At 50.3% G+C, this 19362-nt stretch overlaps 1 protein-coding gene across 2 annotated transcripts in view; it reads right to left on the bottom strand.

The window, feature by feature from the left end:
* The window catches only part of Syt6 (synaptotagmin 6), a 60033-nt gene that overhangs the window by 32360 nt on the left and 8311 nt on the right, over window positions 1-19362 (bottom strand). For both annotated transcript variants that reach the window (XR_007832800.1, XM_051165870.1), the window contains exons 2-3: window positions 16761-17109; window positions 14745-15303 (exon numbers count right to left, since the gene is read on the bottom strand). Coding sequence is in view for 1 of the 2 variants with exons in the window: in XM_051165870.1 (XP_051021827.1) it covers window positions 14745-15303; window positions 16761-17109 (908 nt within the window). In the remaining variant the exon portion in view is untranslated. The remainder of the gene's footprint in view (window positions 1-14744; window positions 15304-16760; window positions 17110-19362) is intronic.

The following is a 19362-nucleotide window of genomic DNA, read 5'->3' as shown; positions in this document are numbered from 1 at the left end:
GCCAGTGAGGGCTATTGAGTAAGACTTTATGAATGAATAAATAAATAGATGAGAAACTGTTCTCAATTTTGCTTCTCTGCTCCACTGCTTTAAAGCTATGTGGCCCCTGGGAATTTCCCAGCCCTTCTCATCTATAAAATGGATTTCTTACTGTATGGAGAAGGTGAAATGAGATAAAGTTCTTGATAAACATATTAGGCATTGTTGTTGTTAGATTCAGGAGCAATGAACGGTGGCCATAACCTGGGTCGCCCTTCTCCCTCACCGAGGTTTTCTTTTGCTCTCTGACTTCAGGCTCGTGGCAGTGGTTGTTTGCCACATCTGGGTACTGAGGGAACAGAGGATGCTGTTTGTTGGAGGCCACACAAATACGGGCAGCTTCGAGCCCTGCACTGCAGGCTCTGAGTCACCTTCGCCAGAGATCCTTCGGGGCTGACACTGAGCCTACCCCACACCAAAATCCTTCCCAGACCTTCCCAATCCTGACTATGGCCTGGCTGACTTTGGCCTCCCTCCCGGCATGCTATGGCTAAGATGGGGGAGGGGTAGTCGTTATCTTCCTTTGAGAGCACTTGTGAGACACAACCACACTCCTGACTATTAATAAGATGCCCATTTCTCAGGACACAAGGTCCCCTAGAAATTCCCTTCTACCAAAAGTGTTTCATTACAAGAAAAAAAGCACCCCTCTCTGGGGTGGCTGGAGTCCTCTGTGGGGGGAGAGAGTGAAATGGGCTACACTCAATGTGAGGCTCTCTCATTGATTCCCCAGTGAAGGGTGTGTGTGTGTGTGTGTGTGTGTGTGTGTGTGTGTTGCATTTGTGTGTCTGTCCATCCGTCCATATTCACTCTCCTTTCCTATTTCATGCAAATGGAAACAGAGCTTCACTGATTTAAAATGAAAACAGAAACAAAATAAAAAACCCTTCCAAATCAGGCTAGAATATTTTTCCTTAGGGTACACTCATTTCCTGAAGAGAGCTGGATGTCTGCCCAGCCTTGGGGGGAGGAGGAAGAGAAAGAGGAAAAAGAAGAGGAAGAAGAAGAAGAAGAAGAAGGAGAGAGAGAGAGAGAGAGAGAGAGAGAGAGAGAGAGAAATAGCCTTGTCAGCAAGACTGAATTATGAAGGCATCCACAGCCTGCCTTTCCTAAGCTAGCTCAAACCTTCCTCAAAGCACCAGAAACAGGAAGAGAGTTTGGTCTTCATAGCTTCCCTTTAGAAGCCACCCAGAGCCCTAACCTCCACCTGCAGGATGCCAAGGCAGCTTGTCCCACCTCAGCTCACTAGCTGCAGAGTGGTCCACATCCACGGTGGCCTCTGGGCACGATGCTGGCTGCTCTGTGTCCTTCCCTACACTTTTCTGCTTGCCAGCCACCTCTCAGCAGCTGAGTGAATGTGGTGATCCAGGGCGGGCTGGGCAGGTTGCTTTCCAATGTCGCTCTCCTCACAGGGCCCTTGGGAGTGACTCAGCTGCAGACCGCTGCTGATGGTGTGGGGGCGGCATTTCCAAGTGGGTGGGTGCCTGGAGTCACAAAGGCAGCCCTGTCCCCAACTTTTTCAGAGGAGAAATGTGACTTGCATTGTCATGACACACCACAGAGCTGTTTTCCTCTTCTAAAGTTGGCAGAGCCCAAGTGTGTCCCTAAGATGAGTCAACCAAAGGCTCCGGGAGAGAGGATGGGGTCCCTGGCCAGTCTGTTCCAGGTGGGGTGAAGACAGTTCCTCTCCACATAGGTAGCCTCCATTATCCCAATAAGGCAGAGTCTCCCAGTGGCACAGGGAGGGAGGGCTCAAGGAGGGCCTTCCAGGGTGCTAGCGTGGCTGGAGCAGCCATCCTTGCCCACCCCCAGGGTCTCCTGCATTGTCCCCTTTAGGTTTCTCTCTGATCCTGGCTACCAATATTCTTTGCCAACTTCCCAGGTGTGGACACCAACCCTTCTCTGGGTTTTCCCAGTGTCCTCGGAGTGATCTGGTGGTCTAGAAAGGAGCTCTATGTGCTCGGGTGAGCAAAAGAAAGTCAGCAGAGGCCATGAACTGACATGGCCTGGAAGTGCCAGCCCAAAGGTGAGACTCCCCCTTCACAGGCCCCTCCCTCGGCTCTCCGTGGTAACTCTCTACCTGTTTCTGGGGATTGGTACCCTCTCTTTTCTCCATATTTATTCTCCGTAGCCCTGCTGCTTCCCAGGAAAGACCTCATTAGGTCTTTTATTACCCCCCCTACTGCCCCCACTCAGGCCTCAGTCAGGGGTAAGAAGGGCAATCTGACTCCCAGCCAGCCACCAATAGTATTGGATAGGCTGAGATGGGGGATGGGTACCCCTTCCTTCAGATCTCTGGCACAGTTGAACTCATCGTCCCAACAGGAGCCTGTCCCTCCATGTTCAGGCCAATGGCCCTGCAAGTTCCAAGAGTGCTTAGGTAACTAGAGAAAAGAAATGTCATTTGAAAGCACAGAGGTATCCTGGGGAGAATGCAGGGAGCAGAGGTAAGCAATAGGTAACAACCTCATTTCATGGCCCTGGGTGTTTGGGTTGGATACGGGAAGGTAAGGCTGAAATTGAGCCTAGGCAGAGCCAGAGAAAGCTCGGTTACCATGGGGTAGTTTAAAGAGGGGTCCCGTGTGTTTATGTATTTGATCTTGAAGCCTGGAACTGGGGAAGTGGGGGGTAGGACAGGATGGTGGGAGTGGTCACACTGAGAGGATCTTGGACTGGAGGCAAAGCAGGCAGTCGATGCACCACTGAGCCTTGATAAAGTAAATACTGTCCCCACCACTGCACGCCTCCCGATGACACTGTCATTCGCCTTGTGTGGCATGGGTGTGTGGAGCTGGGCTGGTACACACTGACAGGGTCCCTGAAAAGGAGTCTTCAGAGACAGAGAAAATGACAATATTTTGGAAACAGAAGGGACTGTGAACATACAGGCTGCCATCCCAGACAGAGGCAGGTATACTGGGAGCTCACTCTTCTAGCCAGCTCCAGAGAGGCAGATCAAAGGAAGCTCAGCTCACCCAGGAAGACTCCTCCCACTCACCCTGTAACCCTGAGTGGGCTGCCTAAGTCACCACCATACAAGGAAAGTGAGGATGAGACTGGGGCCTATTCTGCGGGCCGTGAGGATTCCACCTCATCTCTGGCACTTGGCACGGCACCCCTAGAAGGCTGTGAGCCGCAGTGGTCATCACTAAACCAGCCATCATGACTCCACACAGACTGCTCATCTTAGTTTGTCCTCTTGCTCTTCCCAAGCTCATCTCACAGCCACCACCCAGATGTTTTGAGTTGACGCCACACAACAGTTCTTAGAAACCACTCTCAAAGTCACTGACTGGTAGTGTACAAACTGTCAGGTTCAGAACATCAGTGGGACAGGGTGACAGACATGGAAGCCCTCTGAGGTAAGTTAGTACCTCTCAGGCTGTGAAAACTAAGGGAAAGGCTAGTCTTTTTTGACTAGAGAGGGCTAAAGGCCTTAGCATTATGTCTGGCTCCTCCAGTCCCGGAAACTGGCCTTCATCCCAAGGCCAAGTGGATTTCATGGAACTCTCTCCATCGGAGTGTTGATATAGCCATGGAAAGACCCTCATGACCTTAGGGACTTTGTCTGGAAAGGAAGAAATGAAATAATCATGAAGAATAAGCAGATGCCAACCCAGCCATGAGAGGAAAATGTAGTTATAGGGGCAGCTGATGGGGTTGAGTGAGTCAGATGCTCACGGGTCTGAGGGACTTAGGGGTTGATCAGTGGGGGGGGGGGTTGGCGGGGGGAGGAGGAGTGGCTGGCTGCTGGAGATAGCACATTTTTCTATATTGTTGTTGGCACTTGAACACCATAAAAAAACATGCCAGCAACTGGACCAGCCTGACCTAGGCTCTGCAGCCCACACATTACCTTCTCCCTCAAGGTATGTCTCCATCACTGCACCCTTCCAGGTGACACTTGTGTGGCCCAAGGGGACATTTTGAGTTGGAGGGTGGACGGTTAGCTTGCTCAGCATGAAGGCACATTGATGAATGGCTTCTCTTTCCTGCCTGTTTTACCTGCCGATGTCGCCTTCTTCTGTGCCCTTTGACAGCTCATTGGATAGGCCATGGGAGGATGGGACCCTTGGGACAAAAAGTGGGGTGTTGGAGAATTCCCTCTGAGAAGCTAGAGTTAGGGCAGGTGGCAGGAAGGCCACAGACAGGGACATATGAGATCTGGGTCTCCTGAACGCTGGCGAGTTGTGTGATCCCCGCGGCCTTAACTTGTTTGCCTGTGGCAGGTGCAAGTTGAGCTAGATCATCTTTGAGAACTGTTCCAGTTTTGACCTTTCCCGAGACCAAGAAAGAGAACATGGAGTCAGAACACTGTGGCCCAAAAGAAAAATAAGTCTGCCTCAAAACGGTCCCAGTGCTTCCGATCTGTCACTCTTCTGCCCCAAGGCCCTCGTCTCTCTGAATTGCTGCTGATCTAGGGGACACAAGGCAGTCCCTTCCCCACAAATACATCCCGGGTTGCAAGTTGTGACAGTGTCCAGAGGGCCAAACAATATCCCTCCAGGGGAAAATGTCACTATGTGTTATCAGGCGATGGAAGAAGTAGACAAGCTCATGTGCTCTTTTCGGTAAGGTAGAGGGGTAATGGAGAAAGGGCTCCTGCATTGGAGGAGCAGAGTTCGGGCTTGTTGCTTAATGATTTCCCATTCATTCTTGTGTAAGGCAAAGATTAGCTATTTATACCATTGAGAGGCACAGCATACTAATGAGGGGCACACGGGGCTGGATACAGGGCAGCCTGCACTTACCCAGTCAGCTCTGTGCTGCCGCAAGATGCGAGAGCAGGGGGAGGTAAACCTGAGCTGTGCTGTGGTCGCCCAGTGGGAGCTGTGCTCTGCAGCAGGCAAGCTCCAGTGGGCAGCAGGGCTTGTGGATGCTAAGAGACTTGTCATAGGAAGAGTGGACCTGTCTATTGTTCCGAGCCTCGGGCAGTCATAAGGCTATTTCCTCTGAAGCTACAAGGGAGGGCCTATTGCAAAAGGCCAGGCTTAAAAATAAGAACACCCACGGCCAATAGAGCGGTTATTGAGCAATTATGCTTAAGGCCAGGTCACAGCCCTGTCTGGACCAATTAGCTTTCTTTTACAGCACCACATAGAAAACCTCTAACTCCAGGTACCCAAGAAAGGCTGCTGGTCCCAAGTGGCCCAGATGAAGGGTATGAACTAGCTGGTCACACCCATTACCTTTGCAGAAGGAAGACCCCGTAGCCATAGGTCATGTGGCTCATCCCCTGCACCCACTCTCAGGATCCTAGTAAAGACTGAGTACCGGATGGAGCCCTAGCCAACATCTCTGTCTTATCTTTCCCGGGCTCTTGGTAGATTGTCATTAGTCCTCTGCTTGAGGAATCTTAGTCCCTCAAGAAGTCTGAGAAAAGTCAAGACCTGGCTGGCTTTAGAACCCAGGGCTAGACACTGTGTGATATATATAGCTACAATATTGCAAACCCAGGGCGGAAGGGCTCCAACAAGGGTGGGCACGTCCTCCATTGGCCCCAGGGAGAGGGTGCCCTGAGAGGGAACCAGGAGGGAACAATGTGGCCAGAGCCTAATGAGGATAATGGGGCTAAGCCTGAGGGACCAGCGGGTAAATGTTCAGTGAAGGCAATCAGAGAGCCTGGAGCTCCCGCTGAGCTGCAAGTAGACAAGGGGGCTTGCAGCCCCACTGGTGGCCCTGTGGCTTCTGACACAGGTGACTGCCAGGAAGGGACTGCTCAAAATACAGGCCAAGGCAGGGCTGAGCAGCCCTATGTCCTGAGTGCGGGACTTGCCCTGGGAAGCTGTCTTTGTGGTTCATGCAGGGCCACTCTGTCCCCTCTGGAGCTCTGGTGTACCCATGACTTGCCCTGAAGGACTGCCCTGACAACCATGCCCTCTCTGTCTCAGTCTGGCAAACAAGATTTCAGACACCTGGGGGTTTAAGGCAGAACCCTAAGGCCAGCAAGGCCTTGTGGCAGAGTTCTGAAGAATGGAATTCCTTGACCTGAGAGGTATTAAAAGACTCAGAGATGCTCACCTCTCTAGACTTACCTATACCCCTGTTTTTTTCATATGTGGGATAGCCTTATGGGCAAACTACAAAACCAACCGTCCTGGGCCTTTTTTTTTTTTTTAAATCTCATATCAAAAGCCATGCCCTCTAGGAAGTTCTCATATCCTGCCCTGTTTCCCCACAAATGACCTTCCCCAGTCAGGTGCTTGAGGTGACCTCCTTGATGCTGGGCATCATGGTCAATTCTCAGTCTACCTGGTCCCCTCCGTTAGTTACAGCAGCTGACACAGTGGCGACTTCCTCCTCTTCGGGAAGGACTTCTTGCTTCCCAAGTCACTGTACCTTTCCAGCCTTCCTCCCACGGCACTGCTGCTAGCTCCCATCCCTTTGGCTGCTATCTCTTTGTGGTTCCTACAGGGCTCAGTCTTTGGTCTTCTCTTCCTAAATCTATCCCTACTGGGATCTCAAACCGCCTCAAGACTTCAGTTCTGTGTATCTGCCATCTCTTGTATTTATTTTTTTCAGCCATGGCCTCCCTCCACAACTCTAGGGTCTATATCCAACTTCCAACTTAACATCTTCACACAGATGTCCAAAAAGTGTCTCAACTACAGAGTGTCTAAGCCTGGGTTCTCTGACCCCCTTCCTATCTCCCATAGCTCTCTGCTCGGTGAAGGGTGAGTCTGCCCTGGATTGCGCAGGCTGGAAAACTTAATTCTTCTCGTTCTTCTGCACTTTAGGCACTACCATCCAATCTGCCATCAGATATTATTGCTTCTGCTTTCAAAACATGTCCAGATGCCAGACGCAATGGCACATGCCTGTGATCCTGGCACTCTGGAAGCAGAGGTAGGAGGAACACGCAGAAATTCAAGGCCAGTCTACATTGCACAGTGATTTCAAGAGGCCGCCAGGGCTGCAGGGCTACATAATATGAATCTATCTCAGAGAGCAAAACCAACCAAATAAATAGCAACAAAATTGCCCAGAAATTAGCCACGCCTTCCATCCCTACCCTGACCCTGTTCCCGTGGTGCTCATCAAAGCTCTGTTCCTGTTCCTAGCTTCTCTCATCACCCGACTCATCCTTCTCACTTCAGTGACTGCCTCTCTCCCCTTTTCCTTTTAATTTAAGTCGCTGTGCTCCTTTGGTCACAGTTTTGCTTTTCCTGCAGCAACTTCTGTTTGAGTGCAAACTCTGAGAGCAAGGGCTGTGCTTGTCCCTATTTCAATGCTCAGTTGTCTCTGGAGAGAAAAAAAATGGAGAGAGGATGCTGGGCACAGACTCCTGAGGCTTCTGTCTCACTACTCCGTTCAGGTCGAACCCGGGAACCTGAGGCCTACAGCATGTGTTCTGAAGGCGGGAGCTAGCTGCGGGCCAGCCGGCCCTTGGGAGGCTTCGTCTCGGGGTGATTTAATGAGTCACAGCAGATCGATGATTAGATTCTTGTTTTACACTTGAGAAACCTATTGTGGACGTTCTTGGGTCCCTTGAAGGGGGTGCACTGGGGATGCTTTTATTCCTGGAGGCTCGCCTTCATGTGCTGGGCCAGCGAGGACCTGTGTGTCCCCAGGAGGACAGAAGGGCCTTCTTGCCTCTTCCTGTGGATTGTGAGGTATTGTGAGGAAAGGACTGGAGCTGAAGGCATCTTACTCCCAGCCTCTCTCTGCCTGTCCCTAGTGCAGACATAGGCTGCAAGTGGTTGTTATGCAACGCAAAGGAACCAAAATGTGGGTACAGAGGAGCTCTCTAAATCTCTCTTCCAATCTGAAGAAGCCGGAGTAACATGCTCCCCTACTTTCAATCACCTCACTTATCTCTTCCTGGCCTTCACTGTCATCAGGGCCCGGCTCCAAACTTCCTTTTCTAGAAAGTTTTCCTAGTCTCAGGTGACTGTTCCCTCTCTCCCTACTGTCTGCAGTAGGACACAGCTTGCATAGCTGTGTTGTCAAGCTCTCTGGATCAGTCTCTGGCCAAGTGTGCACTCTATGTATGGGTGTGTGCACTCTACACACCAGGCATGATCTACTGGCTCTCTGTCCTCACCTTTGAGGTGAGGCTCTTTCTTTGCAACCCTTCCCACAGCATCCAACAAGCACTCCACGAAGCAACTGACTATTGCATAGTTAGCTCTCAGTAAATGTGTATCATTAAGTGAGAGAAGAATGATTATCAAAGCCAGTGTTCTGGGAAGGATGCTGAAGAAAAGGATGCTGGTAAAAGAATGCTGATGTCAGCACAAAAAGCGGTCCCTCCAGTGATCTGACTTTAAGACAGATGAAGCAATCTAACCAGACCACAGGGAAAGAGCAAAATAAATCCTCCAACTCCCTCGATGAGCCCCACAGTTTCAACGTCCAGTGTCTGCACAGAGGAGTGATCTAAACACACAGATTCCTTCCACGGAGGACCTATGTTCAAGTCTTTGTTTTGTAATTTTGTCTGTGGGTGACACTGGCTGAGCCACTTAACCTTGAAGCTTTCATCTCTGTATCCACATGTAGGGGACGGGACAGTCATTGGGTTCTGGTGAGGGTGAGCAAAAAGGTAGGGACTGAGCATAAGCCCGTGCCTCTTAGGGAAAAGGAGAAAGAGAGCTTGCTACTGTGGCAACAACTTTTGGTTCTGAGGGAAGAGGTGACATTTAAGGGAGAAGGAGAAATGTCTGGAAATTGAACCCAGTGGCTGATCATTGCAGGTTCTAGGTTCTGGAGATCACCCAGATGTACACAGCTGTATTCCATCTCCTCCATGACAGCCAGAGAGCCAGGAATCTTCCCATGGGAGAGACCGAGAAGCTGAAAAAAAATCTCATAGCTTCCACAGACTTTCTGGAACTACAGCCTAGAGGGCAACTCACTTTTTTTCCCCCTAAGGTCACACAAAAACAAATGGCTACTACATAGAGAAACCCTGTCTTGAAAAAGCAAAGAAAAAAAAAATAGGCTAAGCCAAGAAATACATAAGTACAGTACTCCTTGCTTATCTGTGGTTTCCCTTTCTGTGGCTTCAGCTTACTCACAGTCAACTCGACCACAAACCCAAAATATTAAATGGGAAATTCCGGAAGTAACCAATCCGTGTTTTAAGTCGAACGCCTTTCTAAGGCGCATGACAAGACACTGAGCACTCATCTCGCTCCCACACTGTCCATTTGTCTAGTGTATCCACACTGTGTACACCCCCCACCCGGTAGCCACTTAGTTATCATCTTGGTTATGGGATAGACCACGGTAGTATGATGGGGCTTGAGTCTAGCCAACCCTAATTTTACTTGATAATGGCCTGATACACAAAAACAGTGACACTATTTTATTATGGTATATTGTCATTATTGACCTGTCTTAGAATCGTTGCTATCAATCCGTTACTGTGCATAGTTTATAAATTTAACTTCATCACAATGTGTAGGCTTTGATAGTAGAGGCATCCATACGAGGAGCCTTAGAATGTTTGCTTGGGTGAGCGTGTGTAGGAGTGTGTGCTCTAACGACGTCTAAATGCCAGCCTCGACAGGTGGCCTGCACTCAGGTGGACAGTAAGGCCTGAGAACAGGAGGAAAGTGGCCCACAGGCTTAGCCAGTAGGAAAGGCCCAGAACAAGAGGGTTCAAGCAGGATGCTCTGCTCTGCTCTACCATTATAGGCCAGAGAAGACAAATTGTCCCCAGTCTGTTGTTGGTGAAACCGAGTCACAGCCCAGATACTCCCAAGGTCTCAGAGCATGCAATGCGGAAGCTAGCATGTGACCCAAGTTTGCTTGGCACCGGGAGGGAGGGAGCTCCTGCTGTACAGCCTCATTCCTTACTGCGCCACCTGAGGCATCCTTTCCTCACTGCACATCAAGTGCGGGCTCCCCAGAAGTATCATCACCTCCTCAAATCTCCCCCCCAACACACACTCACACACAGACACTTGTACACACACACACACACACACACACACACACACACACACACAGACATTCCCACACACACAGACACACAGACAGATACACAGATACACACTCACATACACATAGACACACACACAGACATACAGACAGACAGACAGACAGACACACACACACACACACACACACACACAACCCCTGGTAGAGACCTCAGAAAGCAGATGGCCAAGTCAGTCAGCACCACCAAACAACATATTTATGGCTCCAATTATAGCAGGGACAGTGACTGACAGAGGTAGGTTGTATGCACTGGGCTCCAAGGCCTCTGTGACAATAACTACAAGACTGGAAATGTTAGCAAACCAGTGACAATGGCTCTATTATAATGATAAATCTACAGCTTTATCTAGAAATAATGAGACCAGGGGTAGGAGGAGGAAGGAGAGAAGAGTCGGGTGAGGTTTGTCAGTTGGAGTTCTGGTTGGAGAGACAGTGGCAAACCCCCTAGGACTGCCCGGGAGACTGGCAGGGGCCTTCTTCATGCCAGTAGGAGTGAGCGCTGCAGAACCAAGAGAGCCATGCCGCTGGATGAAATGGATGTCATGAACTTCCCTTGCTTTCTTTCCCAAGGGCTGGAAATCAATGGAAGACTTGAGGGCTCCAACTGCCTGCTTCTCACTCTCCCACAGGCCAGGGTCCCCTGGGGCTTCAGTTTGCAGTCAACATAGCTGGAATACCTGGATGTTAACCTCTCACTCACTAGCCTCAAGCTCAGTGGTCAGTGGCTGGGGGAAAGACAGACAATTATCAGGCTTTGCTATTTCAAACCAACCTGAGCACAGGGGCAACGGACCAGCCTGGCTCCGCGTGCGAGGGCTGGATGTGGTTCCCGGTGCACTCTGGGAGTTTCTGAGGTAGCATCCGAGGCAGAGCAGGATCACAGAGCATCCTCCTGACCCTCCATGCTCATGGTGCCCCTCTTCCCACTCAACTTGTGAGTCCCTGCCCTCTGTTCCAGTCTGGGCTGCCTGACCGGTTAGTCTCTTCACCTCCCCAGAACGATCTGTACTTGAACCCTGAGTGACTGCACAAGATGTCCCTTCCCAAGCTTGGCTGGACCCACTGTGAAGAGATGACTGGGATGTCTCCTCCAGGGAGCCCACCTCATCTCCAGTGGAAAGTCAACTGTGGACACGGCTGTTCCCGAACCCTCCACTGGGAGATGTTCCAGTAGAGAATATGATGGGAGATGTACCTTGGGGACATGGAAACACATGGGAGGGGTGGCTGCTGTGACACCGGAAGATCACATGGAAGAGAGCTCCAGGGAGGTTTTAAAAGGTAGATTGGACTAGCATCGGGTAGTGGTGGGCCTGCCTGCATAACAGAGCCTGTGGCTGCTCTTGTCAATCTGACACAAATTAAAGGCACGCAAGAAGAGGAAACCTCAATTAAGGAATTGTCTCCATCAGATCGGCCTATAGGTGCATCTGTGGGAGCATTTTCTTGATTAATGGTGGATGTGGGCAGGCCCAGATCACTGTGGGTCGTGCTACCATGGGGCAATTGGTCCTGAGTTGTATAAACTGAACAAACTATTGTAAAGCAAGCCAGTAAACAGCATTCTTCCACGGCCTCTACTTCAGTTCTCTTTCTCTGGGCTCCTGCCTTGACCAGGACTGTGAGCTGGAAGCTGAAATAAACCCTTTTCTCTCCCCGAGTTGCTTTTGGTCAGTATTTTATCACCGCATTAGAAATCAAAGTAAGACAGAGCCCTCGCAAACCACGGCAGGACTGCTGGGCACGGTGAGGAAGCAGCCAGGCTGGAGCAGGAAAGCTGTCATTCCAAGCTTAGGTCTGAGCACAGCTCTGAGGACAAAATCAGGCACAGGGGAGAAGCAGGACCTCACGGCTGCTTGCACTCGTCTGTCCCCACCCTCCCCCCCGCCCCGCCACTGCACAGGCTCCTGGATTTCATACACTCACTGCTCAGTCATTCCCTGTGACTGTGACTTGGGTCCTCCCTGGTCCCCAAATAATTAAGTTTTCACAGCCAGCATCACAGCACAGGTAAAAACACCAGTCTGTTTACAGTAGCAGCCCTCCTGGCCTTGCCTGAGTTCTTGTCTGTCGGGGGGTGGGGGCGGGAGGCAGGTTTGAGCCAGTTCTCCAGGCTCATGCTGCCTGGTGAGGCTTTGGGCTATAGGGCCTTCCATGGCATTCACTGGAAGAGGAAGAAATCCGGCTCTGACAGTCTGCACGCAAATCCAGGTATGGGCATGGTGCCCCTCTGCAGACCCGGAAATGCCTGTGCTGGCCTTCCTCTGCTCCTGACCTAGAACACATGCCACTGCTCTTGGCCTGGTGGGTTATTTGTATCCATCCCTCCCATCCAGTTTAAGTCCTCTTGCTGGGAGCTCTTTCCCACTGCCGTTCACTCTCATGGCTTTGGAGACTGAGGCCAGTGCAGTATCCTCTGGCTCTACTGTGCAGCTACAAAGTATCAATCACCTGTCTCTTTGGCTGGATTCTAAGTTCCCATGGGTTAAAGATTTATTTATTTATTATTATGTATACAGTGCTCTGCTTGCATGTACTCCTGCAAGCCAGAAGAGGGCGCCATATCACATTACAGATGATTATGAGCCACCATGTGGTTCCCATGGGTTAAACCGGTTGCCTTCTACCCTAGCCCTACACTAACCCTGACCTCTCATAGTCCTCTTAGGGTAACGAGATGGAGGAAGGCTCTACTCACACTGACTGAAGAGGACCTGTCTCCTCTTGAGGCTGGGCAGGAGAAGTAGCTATGGGACCAGGGTGGGGACAGCTGCATTCCAGGATGTGGATAGTTACACACAGGTGAGGGATGTGCTTGAACACAGATTGCCCACTCCAGCACAAGGCTTGCCCTTCCACACAGGATAGAAAGGTGGGGGGCTTTGGTCAGGGTCAGAGAAGGCTCCTAGGAGGACAAAATAGACTACAGCCTCTGGCCAGGAGAGCTCCCCACCCTGGGCCACAGCTTCACTGTGAGAATTTAGCTGCCCTCCCCATGTCCAGCCACCACAATGTAGCCCCCACTGTGGGAGACCACAGTGAAGAGCTATGCCACATGTAAACTTTAGAGTGATTTATGCTCCAGAGCTCCTGGGATCACTCTGGTGTGTTGCTGTTGTTTTGTGGCCCTTTCTCCTCACCCCAGTTTGTCTGTAGGATAGGCTGGCTGCTTATGCTTTCCCTGGGGGTGGCACTTCAAGAAAGTAAAGCTGAAGAAGGCCTGGGGACATTGTTTCTTCCAACTCTGAGCCTGGGCTGCCCCAGAGAACCTTTCTGAGGCAAAAGTGGGGTTTGTTACTGTTCCCTATGAACGTGTCACATTCCTTACCAACCGGTGTGCGGCTGTTTTCCCCCTGAACCCCTTCTCACATAAGCAACGTAATAATATTAAGTAAGGACTTCCCAAATGTAGGGTTTGTGTTCATATATGGTCACCTCTGCTAAAGTAAGAGTCAAGACAGACCCAAGGAGACTCTCAAGCAGTTAGCACTACAAGCCAATTGGAGTTTGGCTAAATGCCTCTGCAGACTTTCATCCATGATGCAGGAGGTTGTAGGGAGGTATGACCTAACTACATCCGCAGGATGCTTGAAACAGAGTGACTGTCTCATACCGTCCGTGTTAACAGAGGCTCTGGGTGGGCCTCACTTGGTCCTTCTACCAAGCTTATCCTCCACGTCTCTTAAAGGCCCAATCTGAAGCAGGCAGGAGAGGTGTCTCAGTGGTTAAGAGTGAGGTCAGTTTCTAGCAGCCATGTTGGGCAGCTCACAACTGCTTTTACCTCCAAGAGACCTGACCCCCCTTTTCAAGTCTCTGCAGGCATTGCACAAACATGCACAAATGCCCTTTCCAACAGAGAAATTAGATTTCTAAGTAAAAAAAAAAAAAAATTAAAAATCAAACCTTGACTCTTTGAAACCTTCCCTGACCAATTTCAGGTGACTGTGGGCAGACCAGGATCAGCCTTTGTGTGTGAACCAGGCCATTCTTTTAGGCTAGAGTAATGAGAGGACCATGCCGCAGATGAGGGACTGTGTTATATGCTGTCCGTAAGTAGCTGCAGCCCTCCTGCTGGACGCAGTAGGATTGCTTTGCTCCTGCCTCACTGACATTGAGAACTGCCATGTGTCTTGCTTCGGCTAATGGCATATGAGTGGAAGTGACACATGTCACTTTTGCCTGGAAGCACGAAAGAATACTGCATGCTTTGCCGTAGCCTCTTCACCCTGATGTCTAACTGTGGGAGCACATATTGACAGAGGGCCTCTGTTGGCTTGGGTCCCTTGGTAACGAGTCCAGTAGAACCCACAGGCAAGCTGGGAAGCCTGTGTGACACAAACAAGGAATAGACTTAAGTTATCTTAAGCCACAGGTCCCCAGGATTGTTTGTTACGTCAGCATGACCTCGTTAATACTCACCAATTCCAAGTTTCTAAAATACAGCAATGACTACTAGTCCCTACTGACTAGTTCAGCATGAACTACTGTCAACCAAAAAGAATACATAACACGATTATATAGATAACAAACTTAAAGCTTAGCAAGTAGAGAGAAACCCTAATACCATACAATCAAAATCAAGACACAAATTCCTTCTTAATGACATCTAGGCAGAGTTCAAGGACTTCCCCAGAGTGACCTGGGCCACTAAGAAGTCTCTATAGTTTGCTATGTATGTCTAGAGGAACAGAGGTCTGGGGACATGTCCAAACCAACTTAGAACCGCCAATGCTCAGGCATCCAAGGGCTGTACTTACACTAGTGGCGTACTGGATGTCCTTCCAGATGGACGTCTCCCGGGACAGGTCAGAGGCCTCAAAGAGATTGTCCAGGATGACCTCTCCGATCATGTCATGGCGGGAAAAGCGGTCAAAGTCAAAGACACTGAGATGCAGCTTGCGATCAGCCAGCTCCTCATAGGGCACGGGGAAGTGGAAGTTCTCATCAAAGGTGGGGTTCAGGGTCTTGCGGTGCACCCGGGTCTGCAGCTTGCACTTGCGGTCAGGCAGGAGGTAGATCTTGACGTAAGGGTCAGAGCTTCCACAAAAGTCCTTGGCAGGGAGGTCAAAGGCCTTCAGGATGCGCACGATCAGGGTCTCACTCTCGTAGTCATAGCGGAGGCTGAAGTTGATCTTCCCGCAGCTCTTGGCGGCCTCGGACTTGGCATCGTCCCCATCCACCGACTTCTGCTTGTAGAGCTCGGGCTTGATGCGGCCGATGCTGGTGGGCTGCTCGGCAGCTGGGGGCAGCTCATTGCCATAGTCTACGCTGGAGACGTGCATCTGCCGTGGCAGGTGGCGCTTGAAGGATGTGTGCCTGGTAGAGGACAGGAGGCACAAAAAAACCCATGTCAGGGCTTGGGGTGGGGGTGAGGATAAAGTCAGACCCAACCCTGGTGGCTCATCCTCCCTCTTGTTGGGGGCCCCCTTGCTTCCCTCTCATTGACCCCACTTTTCCTCTTTATACACCTGGTGCATAGAGCAGTTGGAAGATTGTGTTTCTTAATATATGAAAGTAGTTGGGATGGTGCCTGCTGTATAGCAAGCTCAGTAAATGTTAGCCATTGCTTTAATCATTGTTCCTATTTCTCTGGCATCTGCTCTCCAGGTTTCTTTCCCGGTGGACATCACTACTTTCTCCACCATCGCCACCTCCACCACCACCATTTTATTTAAGATTTAGCATCTAGCAGACAGACATCAAGTACTTAAAGGCACATGCTTAGGAGATCGCCTCCGTAGGTTAATTTTGGTCCTGATAACTTAGAGCAAGTTATTAAAATCTCTGCACTACAAAAAGAAAGACAGTGAAAGTAACAACCGCGCAGAAGTGTGAGAGGGTAAAACAGATACAGCGCGCTTAGAACAGGGTCAGACGTGCAGTAAGCAACACGCGTTAGCGCTCGGCATTATCATGCGGATTCTTTACTGGTTCTTCACAACCTTAGCAGAGTCATTTGCCCTATTTTATATTTTAGAAAAGTGAGGCTTAAAGTGAGCTATATGGCCAAGGCCATACGGCAAATGGGCCCGTGGGACCTTGGCATCTTCACTCTTGGCTTCTGCTCTGAAGACCACGTCTCTTTCCCTTTGCTCGGTACCTGTGAGCCTGGAGGGACACACTACAGGGATCCAAGAATCTACAAGAGCCTTAAATTAGGAGTCAACGCAGTATCTACCCACATCTTTTAATGATGTTCCTGGGTGTAGTTAGAGTAGACAGGCAGCCATCCTGTTTGTTGCTGGTATGCTTGTGAATTAGACAGTGCCATGTTATGCAACTACTGCCATGTAGGGGCCTCAGAGGGCTTTCAAAGAAATCCTTGTTCTCAAAAAAAAAAAAAAAAAAAAAAAAAAAAGACTCTCTTGCTTTACCTCCAATGCATGACACATGTAGCTAGGAGACTTCTCTGACCTAACCCTTAGTAGGTCGTGAACTTTCATGCCTCTGGGTCTTCGCATATACTCTCCCAACCCTCCCCCGCCCGTCTTGAAGTCTTTCCTCAAAACTCTCAACCCAGCTTCCAGTCTATTCTTCTGTGTTCTTGTGGTCCCTCCCATGTGCTAACCACGCCACACAGAGCATCTCGCCTTGAAGGTTCCCTTTCCACTACACCTGTCCTGATGCTACCTCTGCATCCTGATCGCCACCAGGGATCACGCCATCTGAGCTGGTCCTCAAAGGACACATGCTATGAGTTCTGGACCCTGATCCTCACCGTAGCAGAAAGTTTGGGTTCAAGGGGGTTAGGAAGTAAGGAGTGCACCCTTCACCTGGTGGATGACGCTGGTTCTGTGGTCTGTCGCTGCAGCCTCGTGTGACGCATGATGTGCTCTTTGACGGACATCTGCACCTCGGCTGGGATGTCTGGGGAAGTGTGGCTGATCTTCACAGCTGCCTCCAGGAAGCCCAGGGCACTGGGGTCCTTCAGCTTATCTGCCATGTTGCCTCTGGAGCTGGGGCTCTGGAGGGTCTCTGAAGCTGGGTTAGCAGAAGAAGGGCTGGAGGCCTCCTTGTTCCTCCAGGGCGTCCAGCACAGCTTCCAAAAGAGAAAGAGAAAAACTGCCACCAGGGCCACGCCACACACAATAACTACCACGGCGAGGAGGCTGACAGAGGTGCCTGCCCTCAGCATGAGGCAGGCGGGGAAGGACAGAGAGACACACAGAGGTGGGGAGAAGCAGGCGAGGCATTGGAAGGAGGCGCACACGGAAGGGACAAAGACGAAAGAAGAGAGAAGAACAGTTATGAGCAACGCTGCCAAGTCATGGGAGGAAGAGATGGTCTGGGGGTGGACTGTTGATGGTCCGTTTTGTCAGCTATCTGCAGCCCGGTGTTCAGCACAGTCTGATTGCTTCAGTGACACCCTGCCCCCACCTTTTACCAGCATGGAGGCCTGGCTGCTTGCCCTACTGCTCCTGGCTTGTGCCCAGGGAGGGGACAGAGATTTAAATGGGAGTCTAAACAAATGTGCAAATTCCTGAAGCGTTCATATTTGTATGCTGTGTGAATTTCTATTAGAGCGGTTACTGCGGCCAGACTTCTAACAGGGTGTTGTTTTTCTTTTCTTTTCTTTTCTTTTCTTTTCTTTTCTTTTCTTCTTTTTTCTTTTTTTTTTTACCTCATTTTATTTTGGTACTGGGGCTGAAACCCAGAGCCTTGCCCATGTTAGGCAAGTACTCTCTCACTGAACTTTATCTCCAGCGCTCGACAGTGGTTTGGGCACATAACCCACACACAGTCTACGAGGTAGGGGGCAGATACTGGCTAACTCACGCTCCCTTCTTCATCCAGGCTCTATGCTTGTTCCCTCCTGAAACAAAGCAGGGGTTCAGCTAACACTCCACTCTCTCCTGGAGAGAGGAGTCCAGCCTCACTTCCCTACAAGCAAGTGTGTTAGCTTCTGTCTTCTAGAATTCTCTGCATGCTGTAGGCTCAGGGCTACTTGTATTGAGTTGAATCTGATCACCGGGGTCTATACAGGTCAAAGCTAAGTACAAAATACAAATGACTCCCATCAGTCTTCCATTTTGTGGCTTTGCTATGAGAGCTTTGTTGTAAATCTAGCATTTGTGAGCAGTGTGGCCCGGTTGGAAGCAGGCACTTAAAGCTTTAACCTACCCCCCTGTCCAGACCCTAGGGTGTCCATCATCTCAAGAGATCTGTACAGATCGCCCCCTCCTGTGCGGACTCCTACCCCACATTTCCTCCCCCCAAACTTGAAGATGAATCTTCGAGCCGGAGGCAGAAGTCAGAAGGCTGTGAGCCAGAGGTATGCCTGGCAGGCCTGTCACATGATCGCTTGCAGATGAGCCAGCAGAGGAGCTTGGTTTGGCTAACATCATGAGTGAGAGGCTATGAAATTCCATAATCGTCGCTACCCCAGATGTCTGACTTTTTTTCTGGGAGAGGCCAGTGACTTGCTAACTGGCCCTGCACAGACGGGCAGCTCCCTCTGCAGGGATGTGTCCTATCAGCTTGGCCCTCTTTTTTTTTTTTTTTAATCTGGCTAGTCCCTGCAGACCTGGAAGTTGGAGCCTCTGGACTGGCTGCTAGTTGCCTTACAAACCTTAGCACTTAAGGTGTGCAATTACCCAAGTACCAAGGCAAGGCTGTCCTTTTACAGATAGTAGCAGTGGCCCAGAGGAGGGTCTTGCAAGATGCCACAGGTTAATCAGATATAGAACTTGGGCCAGGACCCAGGCGTGCATTGTCCAGTTCTTTCTGTTGCTGTGACTTGTTTCTCCCAGATTAAACTCTAGACTTCCGTAGGTTCCAGTGACCTTATGTTTTCATTCTTGAACCAGCATATAAGCAGGCATCCGTGAATGAGTTGCAATTCTTTCTCAATTAAGTTCAACTATGCCAGGTTACCAGGCTCTGAGCTAGGCTTGGCAAAATGCCTGGGTCTTACAAGGTACTTTTACTGTATCCAGACCTCAGGGAAAGCTAGCCTACTTCCTGAAGAGGTAAGACCCCTCAGCCATCCTCTCAAGGATGCCTTCTGCCCTCTGGCTCCCTGTCCAGTCCTTGGTGCCTCCAAGAAAGGGATGAAGAGGACATTGTCTTCAAGTCTTTTCCCACCATCTCTGCTCTCTCTCAGTCCATCCCAGAGACTTCAAAGCATTTCTCTGGCTGACAGCTACCTGCACTAACTCCACCCCTAGAGCAGCCATTCTCAACCTGGGGGTCGCGATCCCTTTGGAGGCTAAAGGACCCTTTCACAGGGGTTGCATATCAGATATTTACATTACAAGTCATAACAGTAGCAAAATTACAGTTAGTGAAGTGGCAATGAAAATAATTTTATGCTTGGAGTCACCACAACATGAGGAACTGTATTGAAGGGTGGCAGCGTTAGGAAGGCTGACAGTC

The sequence above is a fragment of the Acomys russatus genome, chromosome 23 (genome assembly GCF_903995435.1).
Source record: "Acomys russatus chromosome 23, mAcoRus1.1, whole genome shotgun sequence".
Lineage (NCBI taxonomy): Eukaryota > Metazoa > Chordata > Mammalia > Rodentia > Muridae > Acomys > Acomys russatus.
This window is presented reverse-complemented; position numbering and strand designations above follow the sequence as displayed.